The 14,182-nt window shown below is 55.0% G+C and overlaps 2 protein-coding genes across 7 annotated transcripts in view; one reads left to right on the top strand and one right to left on the bottom strand.

Moving 5' to 3' along the window:
* ANKS1A (ankyrin repeat and sterile alpha motif domain containing 1A) overlaps positions 1–11,078 on the bottom strand; it is a 77,630-nt gene extending 66,552 nt beyond the window's left edge. For 3 of the 6 annotated variants that reach the window (XM_066335720.1, XM_066335721.1, XM_066335722.1), the window contains exon 1: positions 10,846–11,077. In XM_066335720.1, coding sequence (XP_066191817.1) covers positions 10,846–11,048 — 203 coding nt within the window. In that variant the 5' untranslated portion in view covers positions 11,049–11,077. Of the gene's footprint in view, positions 1–10,845 lie in introns of all 6 variants that reach the window. The other 3 variants (XM_066335718.1, XM_066335719.1, XM_066335723.1) reach the window with 2 other exon arrangements.
* A 72-nt stretch (positions 11,079–11,150) lies between these two features.
* TAF11 (TATA-box binding protein associated factor 11) lies at positions 11,151–13,869 on the top strand. The gene is given in 7 exon segments (XM_066335860.1): positions 11,151–11,675; positions 11,677–11,739; positions 11,741–11,971; positions 12,043–12,182; positions 12,370–12,457; positions 12,688–12,784; positions 13,447–13,869. Coding segments are annotated over 7 exon segments (789 nt in total). The 5' UTR covers positions 11,151–11,636; the 3' UTR covers positions 13,578–13,869.
* Positions 13,870–14,182: the final 313 nt, after the last annotated feature.

Genomic DNA, 14,182 nt, shown 5'->3' with positions numbered 1-14,182 from the left:
AATTGTGGTAGAGCACATGCCCTCCCCCGCCTGCCAGTGTCCTTGCACAGGGATGGATGTGTCAATTAAGTGTTTGGAGATGGCAGAAAACGTGTCACCCCCTGCTCACTGTCAGACAACATCAACGGGATCAGAACACCTCAAAGTTAATGTTTGTTTCCAGCACCCACAGGGATCAGATCCAATACACACCTTAGTGGGAATTTGGGATTTCTAGCATCTTGCACTTAGGAGGGTATTGAGATGGTGATACTCTATTTAAACATGGACACCCTCCTCCTGGTGAAGTCTCAGACATCTCTGTAGAGAGACAATAAACCATCTCATGTTCTCCCCATCTGAGCACTAAAAGATTTCTCAAGGTCTGCCTGCTCAGCCCAGCCTGCCATGCTCCAATGCTCCTCTGGGTCACCATGGCTTCTTCCTGGGCACTGGCCCTCCACTTTTTGCCATGTCACTCACACTCATGTGCCCCTCAGCCTGGCTGCTGCTCACCCCTTCCCAAAACCTGCTCGCATCCCACTCAGCCTGGCTGCCGCCCAGCCCTTCCCAAATCCTGATCATGTCTCTCTCAGCCTGGCTGCTGCCCAGCCCTGATGCCTGGAACACTGAACCATGACGTGTCTGACCTGGGGCAGATGAAAAGCAGGTAAATAGGCCAAATCAAGCAGAGACAGAGATTCAGGGACCGAATTACCCCTTCCCTACAGCAATTAAAAAAGCAAATGCAATTATTTTTTACCAACAACTGCACACAGAGTGCACTTTTGCCTTAGGGAGGCTGAAACCAGTGAGACAGAGATTCGCACGACATCCCCCTTCCCCTGTGACATTGCCCAGATCAGTGACATGAGGACTCTGAATCGGTGCTGGCACTGCTGTGCTCAATTCCGTGCACATGGGAAGACCCCAGGAGGTTGGGAGGGACCCCTGGGCTGCAGCCCAGGACATCAGGACAGGCAGGAGAAACACAGCGAAAAGGAAATGAGTAGCTCTGATATCAAACAGCAGAATGACAGGATGAGAGGCAAGGCCCTCGAGGAAGAGGACACAGAATTCAGAGCCACAACAAAGCTTCCACTGAAGCGTTTGGAGCACACTTTACCCTTGAACACAGCCCACACCAGCAGCTCACCCACATGGCTCCATTTAAGCCTGTATCAATCCCAGCTCCAGCTTAGCCAGGACTCCCTGAGGGCTAAAGAAAGACACAGCAAGGAGAGATTAACTGGCAACAGTGCAGGACACAAACAAGGCACTGACACACCACTGACTCCAGAGACACTCCTTCTTGATGAGCTTTTTAATTGGGTGCCCGAAGAGCAAGTGACAGGAGAAGGAGAGAGCAAAGAGTGAGAGGTGGAGGGCAAACAGAGGAGTGACCCCATGGTGGCTCAGATGGGAACTTTGGGGACACACCTGAGCAACCACAGAGCTCTGTGATCAGCTCTGCTTGTTCCTGGTGGATGCTAAACAAGCAGAGAAAGCACTGACTTAGACAACAGCTCCTAAGGAAAAGCTCAGGAAAACAAGGATGGAAATCAGAAAGGACATCCTTTTACTCCAGCAGCATCCTTGAAATCCAATCTGTTAGAGAGCAGGAACAGGAGGGAATGGCCAAGGCAGGAAATTATTCCCGAATCCCCAGATAACTCCTAGAAGTTGTCATTACTTGTCTGCGTTATCTGTACAGAGATAAGGTCAGAGCTGAAAAACACGAGTGCTGAGAGCTGAGGGCAGGAGCCAGGCAAACAGAGGGGTGGAGTGTGACGGTCCTGCCCTGCTCTGAGAGCCCTGGGGAAGGGCAGGAACTGCTCCCCAAGAGCTGCCAGAGGCAGCTGCACCCACCCCTAATGCTGGAAAACTGAACCAGTAATGGACCAGGCAGCAAAGAGAGATGTTCCCACATATTTCATGGTGGATCTGCAGCTTCCAGTCCTCGTTTCACCCAAATGCCAGCTCTGACTCTGCCTACAATGACGGCCTCAAACAGCTTTTTTTCCAGAAAAAACCTCCTTCGTTCTTCGGGGAACATATGCAACATAGGATGTTCCAAACCTCTTGAAATATTTCTGCCCACCTCTCTGCAAGAACAGACCCAGCTCTGAGCCTTTTCTCTGTTCAATACAGCTCTCCCAGCAAGAAGCTGCTTTCAGCAACAGAGCCTTTCCCAGCCTGGCATTTTTAATGTACAGAAGGAATGTACATACACCAGTCAGGCTCCTAAATATATGCAGGATAAAACTCCATTACTTCAAACAATTTCAGGGTAACTGTGACTGTCCCAGCAAATAATTATATCTCAGCTGTAACGACTCAAACCCATATAACAACTAGGATCCTCAGAGCTTTTAAACCAATTCTCTTCAGTCTTTACTTTCAGTGAAAAGGAATGTTAAGGTCACATCCTGCTTCCCTCTTTCTGTGAAATAATTTCTGTTGAGATTAGAGGAAATATTTCCAAAATGCTAAATCCAGCACGAATTCCACACGTCCTCCAAGTTTCATTTTCAGCTGTTCTGATGCAGAGTAGATGAGCCACAGGAGCTCAGACAGCTTCACAGCCTGCACCAGGCTGAAAGGAGCTGTGAGGGGGGCACAGGAGCAATGCAGTAACTGAAAATCATGCAAAGGTGGTTACTAACAACACTCCAGGACAGCCACAAGTCAGTCCTGGGGATCACGGGATGAACGGAGGTCAAACATCTCTGACAGGGCAGTCAACTCCATCAGAGTCCCCACTGTGCAGTGAGAAGCCATGGCTTAAGAAATCACTGGAAAGAAGCACCAGGAGAAAACCAATGCAAGTCCACAGCCTCTTATTTAAGTCATCTGATGGATTTCAGTGTCCTTGTAACAGAACCGAGATCACGACGCAAAGCTTTGAAGTCTTCGGAGCTTAAGGCTTTATCCTAATCCTGTTCCTGATTCCTAAAAAAATTGTGCTGATTCCTGAAACTGAGAGCAGTGAGGAAGAGCCTGTGGAGCCCACGCGGGTTCCTGCATGGGGGTGCTCCAAACCTCAGCAGGCATCCAGCCTTTGGAATCGGATTCTGTGCTAAAATCAGGCATTTTGTAATGCCAAACTTGAGAGGATTTTTCGGTGCCTTAATTAGGATGAGGCAAAAGTCGATTCACGTAATTTCCAACCCACTTCAATATTAGATTTGAAAGACCACCTATGACATCTTCAGCCTTGCTCGCCTCAGGAGTCTGCACAACAGCAGGCAACAGGATTAGATAAAAATCTAATGAGATAATGTATTTACATAATATTTATGGCACTCACTCTCAGACACGGTTTTGTTCTTTTGTGCTTGACGTTTATTTTTAAATCTAATTTCCCTTTAAAAGAAACCATGTATTTAAATAACAAGGGAGGAGTGAGAATGTACCTGGGCTTACCAAACCTAAACACCAACTCCAGCTCAACTTTCCTTCAGCTGAATAACTCGGGCTCCTGCAGAGTGTCCAGTAAAGCCATGCACACACACTTCTCCTCCTCCTGTAATTCCCTAGGCATCCTGCTATGCCAGATATATACCCTGATTTTCACCTGAAACCCTCAACAGCCACACATCAGCAAGCCAAACATGCACCTAAACAGTCCCAGCACTTTCCAAACCTTTAAACAGCTCACCCTCAGTAACCCTGGGGAAACAGCCACCTTCTCATCCTGCGTGTGCCAGAGCCAGCTAAAATCCTTGGCTTAGGAAAAAGTAAAAACCACACAAATCTACACACCGCCAAGATAGAAACAGTTCCAAACTTAAGCCCCTTATCCAGCAGTCTGGAGGCTCAACTGGATTTTCTTCCAGGATACAAACACCTGCAGGAATCCCTGCTGAGTATCCAGCACCACATTCAGTTCGAGTTAAAGGGCAATTGAAAAAGTTTAACTCCAATCTGATTCATCCAAACTTCTCAAAGTTGAGTATTTCTCATTGAGTTACGGCACCAGGACAAAGAAATTTTGGATTCAGGTCTAGAAACATGCCTGTGACGTGATGGATACCCAGGGACCTTGTGGTATTAAAGCCCTGCCTGACCCAGGGCAGGGCATTTCCCCACTCATGAGAGTGCAGGACCTCAATCTTTTGGAAGCAGGATATAAAGAGCTCTGAGGCTCTCTAGGTTTTGTGAAGAAGAGGGCACATTCACACACTCCAGCTCAAATTTCATTCCAGAGGCAGCTGACACCTTCCTGCCCTGTCTTTATTGGAGCCTTTGCCCCAGCCCCCAGGCTCCAGGTGCACCGACATTTCCAGCTCTGTTTTCTTCCCTCCTGCAGACAGCAGCTGTGTTCACTTCGCCAGTCGGTTGCTATAGAAACAAATCAATCCTCAATAGTTTTATTTTTACCAGTTTCTGTGAAATAGGATTTATCTCATTTCCATGACTAAGCTGTACTCTGGAGCGAGCTCTTTGGGACAGTGACAGTGCGGGCTCAGCATCAGGCAGAGCTTGTGACAAGAGGAAATGGCCATCATCACCCGTGTTCAGAGGCTCCTTCTCATCTCGAGGACACTTCACCTTGAGAGGATTCCACAGCCAGAGGACCACAGCACCCCACATCTGCATTCGAAGAGCAGAACAGAGCAGGAGTGATGGCACAGCCCGGAAAGGCGATGGGCTCACACAGAAGGGAGGTGTCAGCACATGTCCTCTGCTGAGAGCCAGCCTGGAAATCCCTCAGGCACTGCCACAGGAGGGGCTCAGCCTCCAGGACCTGCCTGTCCTGTGTCCCAGGGCAGCTGAGAGGGGCTTTCCTTCTGGTCTGGCATGATATGGATGTATCTCCTCCATTCTGCATTACCTGTACTCTGTGTCACACCTTTCACTTTTGTGTTTTCTATCCTGTTTGTCCTTCAGTCTCACTGAAATGATGCATCACCCCACAAAAATCCAGCTGGGTGAACGCTGTTTCTTAGCTCAGCTACTCCAAATACACCAAATTCTGTTCCAAGCATTCATCTCCAGAAAGTTCTGCTCCCTGCCAAAAGGCCTTCCCCAGCCAGAGGGGACCTGTGGCACTGAGTGGAGCAGCTCCACTTCACCAACACTCTGCTGGGACACAACCTGGGAGCAGAATGGAAAGGGAGACACTGCTCCTCCTGCCTTTCCCTCCTGCTGGATCCAGGAACGGTGCAGCCTCAGGAGACAGCAGTTTGTTAGACCTGCCAGCTGCAGTGCTTCCCTTGGCACAGCCAAACCTCGAGAAGAGGAGCTGGGGATGGCTGGGCCCCTCATTCCAGCCAGACCGAGCTGGAATCTTCACACTGCACTGTAAAGTGCACAAACCCATCCGTCAAACACTCAGCATCCAGCTGAGTTCTGCATCACTCCTGCTCTCAGAACACACAGTGCCCTGGCTGTGCTCAGATCTGCAGTGATATTTCTGCAGCTTCAGGACTGATGACACGAGTGGAGGCCACGAGGCTGTGGAAATGTCAGGATCCCATCGCTCAAATACCCCAGGTTTGGTGACAGGCACAGCAGTGTTTTGCTCCCAAAATTCCTCACACAGCTCAATGGCAGGATAAGAACTTGGGGTATACAAATCAAAAAGCCATCAGGGAACCTCACAAACATCCCCTCAGGGCACTCAAGTCTCACAAGCACCTGAGCACCAACAACTCAGGCTTTGTACAGCTGTTCAGGATTCTCCAGCCAGCGCTGGAGCCAGGCCCAGGCATGGCATGGGAAATGAGTAAATGCATGTACTGGATGTGTTTTGCTGCTCCTTCCACGACAGGACAGAGCACAAACCTTAGGTGAGCCCTGCAAATGCTCCTGGGAAGGTTTGTAACCTGGCAACTGGAAAAACATCTGGGAGCCATGAGCCTGGGCACTGCTCCAGCCCCTGCCACCTTGGGACACTGTGATTGTTCACATCCTGCACCAACACCAGCAGCTGCCTTGGTTCCAACATCCTCAGCATCCTCAACACAACAGAACCCACCTGATGCTCCTCACCTGAGACCAGGACCCCCATGATATTCCTCACACCACATCTTAGCTCACAGCACCTCCCTGATGAAGCACTTGAGGTAACCTGCATGAGCATATGAGTATTTCCACAAGTCACCTGGCACTTCAAAACACTGTCAAAGCAAGGCAAAAATTGAGCTTGAGGTCTCACCCTCTGTCTGACACAAACACCACGACAATTTGCCATTCCCAAGACAGCAGGTCCCAGAGCACCAGAGGACTCAGCACGTGGGTAGAGACTGATAGGAAACCGACACCTGGAAGAATGTTCAGCCCACCCAACACCCACCTGTGCAGAGCCTTCACTTCCAATGCCCCTCCCAGCCAAGGGAATGAGACAGGGCTCTCTCAAGGGGATTTCACAGGAAGGAACCCACCCACCCAACAATTCCCATGTGTCCAAGGAAGCCCCAGGTGCTGTGAAACCACAAGTGCTGCTTTGCCCACCGGCTTGGGCAAGTGGAGCAGGGCAGGGCTAATGCCACTGCCCTGAGGTCTCTGAGTGAGGAGAGCTCAGTGCTCCTGACCCAGCCCTGAACATGGAACTGCGCTGACCAAAGCACGCAACAAAAACTTTCCAAAACTACATCACACAGAGACGAAACACCGCAGAGTCACAGCCAGTAACTGCAGCCTTTGAATTCTTACAGAAGTGCTTAGGAAACAATTCCCAGCTGAGGGCAGGTGCACACCTGTGCCTGTGGCACAAGCACCTTCAGCAATCCCTGTGCTCCAGTGTGTAATTAAGGAGGGATCCCTGAGGAGGGTGTGGAGAGGAGAAGGTTTAAAGTGGGTGAGATGATGAATCAACGCAGCAGGACATGGGGAAGACCCAACGTTGCCCTGTTCCGTGGGAATGCAGCAGGAACAGCTCCTCTGTGATGGGGAAGAGAGGGAAGCACCTTGTTTGCACAACCCTGACAGCCAGACCTTGGAGCCTCCCTGCTGCTGGGACACTGCAGGACTCGGTGCTTACCCACCAGGCCTGGGGACACACAGAGGGACAGACAGCCCAATCCTGACCTCGGACAGGGCAATCCCCCCTTCCCTGGCGACAGCCCCGTGTCCCCATCCCCAGGGAATGGCAGCAGACAGGCACAGTCAGAGCCTCACCTCCCCGGAGTACACAAGGCACTATCACATCCCTGCTGTAAACCATCAGCCACGCCAGAACAAACACCAAACCCCACTTTTTTCTGACTCCTAACTATCCTCAGATTGTTGGAAGCCACCTCAAGTGTTCTGCCATCTCATCATGTCATTCTCTAAACCAGCCAGAGCCCCCACAGCAGTAATGGCTGAAAATGGGCTGGAACAAGGGTTGTGGCTTCTGTGGAGCAGCACTCGACCCTTCCCACAACAGATGTGCACCCAAATGCCTCATTCCCAGCAGAAGTGTCTCCTTGATACTCTCCCTGGGGAGTGCATATCCCATCTGGGGCTCAGCAGCCTCAGTTTCCCCCTCTGGCAACACAGACCCAGACTTTTCACAGCAATAGATGAAAATAAAAAGCCGCTTCTGCAGATTTGGCTTTAACACAACCCATCCCTCATTGCTCCTGGCAAAACCTCCTGAATGCAGCCTGATAGCTCAGCCACAGATTGTTCTGTTGTTTCCCATCTTTAACTTCACAGTGAACCACTAAAAAACCCAAAAATACAATAAATGAAATTCTGCAGCCTCGATGCAGAAGTGGCCCATAACCCCAAGAAACCTCAAAGATTCACAGACCATTTCTGATTTCTGGACTCGCTGTTGCTCATAAGCCTTAAGCTGTGCACGCACAGAGTGGGTTTTCTCTCTGGCTGCTCCCTGCTCCTCACACGGTGCCTCTGCCCATGATCCATGGCTGGAACCAGAGAAGCCAGGCCTGGCTGAGGAGATGGGATCTGCTCCCTGCTGGGCCAGGCCTTGGCAGATCCCAGGGGCTGCGTGGACGCCAGCAGGGAGCCGAGCCTCCCAAACCCTGGCAGCCATCACCTCTTTGTGAGCCCACCATCTGCTCTGGCAAACCCACACTCCCATTTTCCCCCTCCTGCATCCTTCTCATCCCCTCAGCCCGTTGTCAGCGTTCCTGATTCCCAGCAGCTTCACACTGGGATTTATTCTCCTGCCCAATGCCCTGACTGTTACACCCCGGCACATTCGCCCCTCGAGAGAGAAACTTTAATTGTCTTTGAAATTCCTCCTCCTGTGGATTATCCCACTCCATCCCATGCTGCTTCCTGCTCACCTGCAGCCAGAGGTGACTGGAGTCTGTGCTGCCTCCACACCCAACAGCCCTGCTCAGCCTGGGCAGGAGCAGCTGCAGCCCAGACCGTGACAAAGTTCAGCTTTAACTGATAACAGACTGATGGCAGTTCAGGTTACCTGATAAAACACCACATTCCAAGGAATTTACTGCCAGGGGCATCTTCTACCACTTCATGGAGCAGCACCTGCTCTCTTTGGAAGAGAAATGGCCCAAACCAAAGAGTGCCAGCTCAGAGCAGGTGCCAGCTCAGCACACACCAGGTGTAATGTGGGAATTCCAGGGAATGCCTGGTTTGTACTCCATCCAGAACTGTATCTTTGAGATACCTGGAACGCAAAACTGACAGAAAAAGCTAAGACAGGCACCTCAGGAGAGAAGAGCTTTGGGAACAGGTTATCCAAATGGCAGGACTTAAAAAAAAAATAAATAAAATAGGAACTAAAATACGGACCTGAAATCAGGTGGAGAAAAGAACAAAGTGCCAGCCCAGCAGAGTGTTTATGATCTGTTCTGGGAATGAGCTTTGGGAGCAGCTCAGCAGCTCCTGCGTCAGGAGAGATCCTCACAGACATGAGGAGCCTCAGCAGGACCAGGGATCAGCCTGAGCAGGGCCAGGGGCTGCCCGAGGAAGGGAAAATATGGAGCACACAGACCTGACTGAGGGCAGGCTTCTCCCCACAACCAAGGAGGACAAAATCCTACATTAGAAACTTCCCATGTTACAGCATTGCAAAAGGTGAGGTTTTCTCCACCCTAAAATTCATCTGTCTGGTCCCTCCAGCCTGTCCCAGCCTGTCTCCTGCACCCTGTGGCCTCTCCTTGCAAGGACACTCAGCAGCTGCTTCTCACCAAAACCTCATCACAAACTCCCCCTCACCTGGAGGAGTCTCCCAGAGCCAGAGCCCAACAACTGGTGCTGAGGTGGGAAATAGTCACAAAGCCCCTGAATGGCAGCAGGTGGCACACAGGATTTGTTACCAAGACCCACAGAAGGCAGCCAGACCAGGAACTGGTGTCACAGGCACAAATCCCAGCTGTACAGGGAGAAACAGGTTCAGGGGCTGGGATTTGGGAAAGGGGTAGTTTTAGTGTCACCAGCAGGTACATCCAACAGCCACGGCAGTGAACACAGAATACGGGTGACAGCTGTGACAGACACCATCCTTCAGACAGGTGTCTGTGCACAAAGCCACGTTCACAAGTAACAGGTCAGGGTCAGAGGGATGGCCTGGCTCACTCTGGCACCATGGGACTGCTCCAGGACCACGGCACCGTGGGCACTGTCCCAGGGAAAGGCCGGGAAAAGGCTCCATCGTGCCCAGCTGCTGTCAGGCAGTGGCTGATCTGGTTCAACTCACAGGGTGTTCAAACTGCACGGACCCTCTGCACTGATCTGAACCCCCTGGGGGCACATCCATCCCACTCAAACAAGAGCTCAGACTGTTTAATATATCAAAAGAGTAGAACAAAGCTCGACCCAAGGGTAGATTTACGTTTCACAAAGGGAACCGTGTGCCTCAGGGCAGGGTAAGCTCTCGCATGTCTGCGGGCCTCCGCCACCAGCACAACCTGCAGGTATCCAACCGGGTTATGTGTAAGGAAAAACGGATCAAATTCAGCCCAAAAGAGGCAAGTTACATCCTTCTGAACTGTCAGGTTGCATAGCAACAGTGTCACTTGGCACTGGACACAAATCTCCTCCACACCTCCCAGTGCACACCAATTGCTCAGGCACCAGGAGCATTCCCAGCAGAGGCAAAAGTGGCCCACAGCTGCAGCTCCAGAAACACAGCAGCGAGAGGTGATGCCAAAACACGAGGAAGAGGATAAAAAAACCTAACAAAGATCCAAAAGCTTTAACCATCAAATCCCACAGCGTGGGGCTGGGGACAAGCCGATCCCACACCCGGCAGAGTGTCACCGCCAGCCGCGACAATGCCAGCGCAGGGACTGGACACCTCGCCCGACCCCCGGCTGTAAAGCCGCCCCGGGAAAGTCATCCCAGAGCTCCCACCGCCGGAACCTGCCCGGCCACGGAGCCCTCCACACACAGCACGGCAGCGCTTTGATGCCAGGGGACAGACAGACAGGGCAGCACCCAGCCCTGGCACTGCCGGCTGCAGACAGAACGGCACCGCTCTCTCCTGCCCCAGCCCAGCGGCCCCTGGCCGAGGGCACACCAGCCCGAGGAGCTCTGGCACGGCCCCCTCGCATCTCTGCTGCCACCAAACTCTCGGGGGTGCCCAGGTCACACGCCCCTCACAGCCCGCTGAAATCTCATCCCACCCTCTCGGCCCTCGATTCCTACCCGGGGAGCGTCCAGCTCTGGCCCACCCCGCTGGGGGACAGAGTGGGGACAGTCCCCGGCGTCCCCCGCAGCCCCCGGCATCCCTTTGTCCCGCAGCGCTCTGGCTGCACTCCATGAGCACATCCAACCGCTGCAGCAGCCCCCCAGCCCCACTCCCCTGCAGCCCCCAGCCCCATGCACACAACCCACAGCTCCCCTCCCGTCCCGCAGCCCCACAACCAACTCCCGGCCCGCGCAGAACCCCCGCCTCATCTCAAACCCCTCGGTCCCCGCCCCCGGGGCCGCGCTCACCTGAGCAAGCTGGACAGCGGGTGCCCCACACCGACGCTGCCGCCGCTCCCGCCACCGCCTCCCCCCGCGGAGCCGCCGCCGCTGCCGCCGCCGCCACCGGAGCCGCCGAAGCCGGAGCTGAGGCGCTTCCCCGAGAGCAGCTTCTCTACGGCCGGGAGGTTCCCGGTGCGCGCGGCCTCCAGCAGCTCCTGCTCCTTCCCCATGGCCGGCGCGGCCCGGGCGCCCGCGCGACTTCCGGGGCGGGGCCGCGCTGAGGCCGTGGGCGGGGCCTGAGGGGCGGGGTCGGGCGGGGTTTGATGCATGGGCTGTACAATGGGCGGGGGTTGTGTAGGCCCCGCCCCCTCAGCGCTGCCCGTGGTCCCTCAGCCGCGCTCGTTTTGGGCGGGTCTGGGGAGGTTTTCCCTGCGGGGCCCGGGCGGCGCGGCCGCTGTAACCCCGAGTCCCGGCAGGATCCGGATGTGGGGCGGCGGCTCAGAGCGGGGCTGGTCGGTCTGAGCGTGCAGGGCCTGGGGCTGAGCCCCGCAGAGAGCCCCCTCCACAGCCCCGCTGCCATGGCGACAAGCCCGGCCCCGCGCGTCCCGCCGCGGTGCCCGTAGCTGTGCGTCATCAGGAAGCGCCGTCGGCGCGCCGTTGGCATGGCGACATGCTCCGCCCCCACGGCGACGCGCGTAGTGTCGTTAATGTGGTGCCGAGTCGCTGTGGTGCCGAGTCGCCATGGCAACAGACACCGCCCTCCGGCGCGGCCCTCTTAGTCACTTGTCATCAGGAGGTGCCGTCGCATCTCCATTGCCATGACTACAGACTCCACCGCCCCCAGCGTCGCTGGTAAATGTGCGTCATCACGACTCTCCACGCGCCACCGTTCCTGTGAAGAGAGGCTCCGCCCCCTCACGGCCCCCGTAGTGTTTCGTCATCAGGCGGCGCCGCGGGCGCGGCCATGGCGGACCCGGCCCGGGACGCGCTCGGTGCTGCCGCTGTCCCGGAGCCGCCGCCCGCACACTCATCCCCGCCCGGCGATGGGGCGGCCGCCGCGGGGGAAGCGGCAGCCGCAGAGGGAGCGGGAGAAGGCGAGGTGGGGGAGGCTGGCGGTAGCAGCGAGATCAAGGCGGAGGTGGCGGACGGGGAGGTGAGGCGGGAGCGGGAGCGGGGCCGGGCCGGGCCGCGGGGCCGCAGGGCGAGCGCTACTCTCTCGTCCAGGTGAGGAGCGCGGAGGGAGAGGCGGCGGACGCGGAGGACCCGGCGCTGCAGGCATGTGCGGCCAGGAAAGTGAAGCTGGAGCTGAAGGAGCGGAAGGAGAAGAAGCAGAAAGTGGACGAGGACGAGATCCAGAAGATGCAGTGAGTGCCGGCGCGGCGGTGCCTGGGAGTTTGGGAATCGTGTCCCCGGTCCCGAGCTCACCCTTCCCGGTGCCGCAGTCCCAGATTCTCCCTCCCACCCCGCGTTACAGCGCAATGCTCTCCTCTCTTCCCGGCCCTGGTTGGTACCGCGGGCGGGCTGTAAATGATCGCTCTCTCTCCCCCGCAGGATCCTGGTCTCCTCCTTTTCCGAGGAGCAGCTGAACCGGTACGAGATGTATCGTCGCTCTGCCTTTCCCAAGGCCGCCATCAAACGGGTATGAGAGAGGCAGCAAGAGCCCGGGCGGGACGGGCTGGGCGCGCCCCCGGGACCCTTCTGGAGCTGTGCCGCCCCCACGGCTCAGCCCATTGCTCCGGGGCAGCTGATCCCGATGGATTCCAGCTCAAATCCCCGCAGCAGGACCTGGTGCTGCAGCTCAGGGGCTGGGTGGGGCTGAGAGGTCACAGCATGCTGGGCTCTGACTGTCCCTGCCTGTCCCTGTCCCAGCTCATCCAGTCCATCACCGGCACCTCCGTGTCGCAGAACGTCGTCATCGCCATGTCGGGCATCTCCAAGGTGTTTGTTGGGGAGGTGGTGGAGGAAGGTGAGTGGTACCTGCTGAGTGACAAGTGAAGAACCCAGGGTAAATTCCTTGCTTGGAGCAGGATGTGGAATAGGACAGGGTTTTCCATGGTTCTCCCTTCCTGCTCTGGCTCAGAGCAGGGCCTGGTGAAGCTGCCACAGCCCCTCTGATCCCAGCAGTGTTGCTGTTTCTCCTCAGGCAGAGAACCTGGGATGGCAGGTCTGTCCCTCAGCCTCAGAGCAGCTACATAGTGAGGATCTCATTAGTGCTGCAGGGACAGAGGAGTTCCTTAAGCCTCTAAACCTGCCCCAGTCTTCCTTTATGGGATGGGCTCGGATCAGTTTGGGACAGGGGCTGGGAGCTGAGCCAGCTGCTCCTGCTCAGCTGTCAGGGGGATCACAGCCCACCCAGCCCCCAGGGCTCCAGAGCAGAGGCTCTGAGCTCACCCATTCCCAGGATCCAGCATCTTCACCGTGCCTGAGTGGTTTAGAAGCTTTTTGTCATGGTTGCTGCCCTGGGACTCCTGTCAGGGAGGAGCTCAGGGAGCAGGTTCATTCCTGGCTCTGAGCTGCAAACCCCAAACACAAACGTTACCTGTTCCTTTCAAACTGCACTGAAGCAGCAGCAGGGGATGGGCAGAGCTCAGCTGGGCCCTGCCATGAACTCCCTCTCTGTTTGTGCAGCTCTGGATGTGTGTGAGAAGTGGGGGGAGCTGCCCCCTCTGCAGCCCAAGCACATGAGGGAGGCTGTCCGGAGGCTCAAGGCACGTGGGCAGATCCCCAACTCCAAGTACAAGAAGATCATTTTCCACTGAGAGAGGATGGAATGAGCTTCCTCTAGGACCTTCCCACATGGACTCTTCCATAAGGCCCCTTTGGGGTGGCCTGTGGGACCTCAAGGATGTTCCTGCTGTCCCTGCCCGTGCCGAGCTCAGGCCCCCACACTGGGCAGAGCCTGGATGTACCTTTGACCTGGACTTGGGGTCTCAACACAGAAGGGAGAGGAACATCCAGGGGCTGCAGAGCATTTCCTGCTGGCACAGATGTACCATCTGTGCCCAGGTGTGTGGCTTTTTTTGTACATTAAACTTATTCTTGTGTTTGTAACCTGACTGGGATCTGCTCATTGTGTGACTCAAGGTGCTCCCAGAGCTGCTCCCAGCCTGGTTCCCTGGGAACACGTGCAGGGAGCTGGGACATCTGAAGTCATGGCTCAGCTGTGCTTCTAAGTCCAGTGTTCCAAATCCAGGAGCTGCCCATAAACCAGCAGTGTTGGGAAGAGAGAGGGAGGGAAAAGCAGGAAAAGAGGCCTGAGCCTGAAAGGAGGTTAATAAGTTTAATTCTGCTCGTGGTTCATAGAACCAATAAATGCATCAGTGGAAACAAACTGCAGCAAAGTTGCAATACTGCTTAAAATTCA

The sequence above is a fragment of the Sylvia atricapilla genome, chromosome 25, assembly GCF_009819655.1.
Source record: "Sylvia atricapilla isolate bSylAtr1 chromosome 25, bSylAtr1.pri, whole genome shotgun sequence".
Taxonomy (NCBI): domain Eukaryota; kingdom Metazoa; phylum Chordata; class Aves; order Passeriformes; family Sylviidae; genus Sylvia; species Sylvia atricapilla.
The sequence above is the reverse complement of the archived record's forward strand: the minus strand, read 5'-3'. Positions and strand labels throughout refer to the sequence as shown.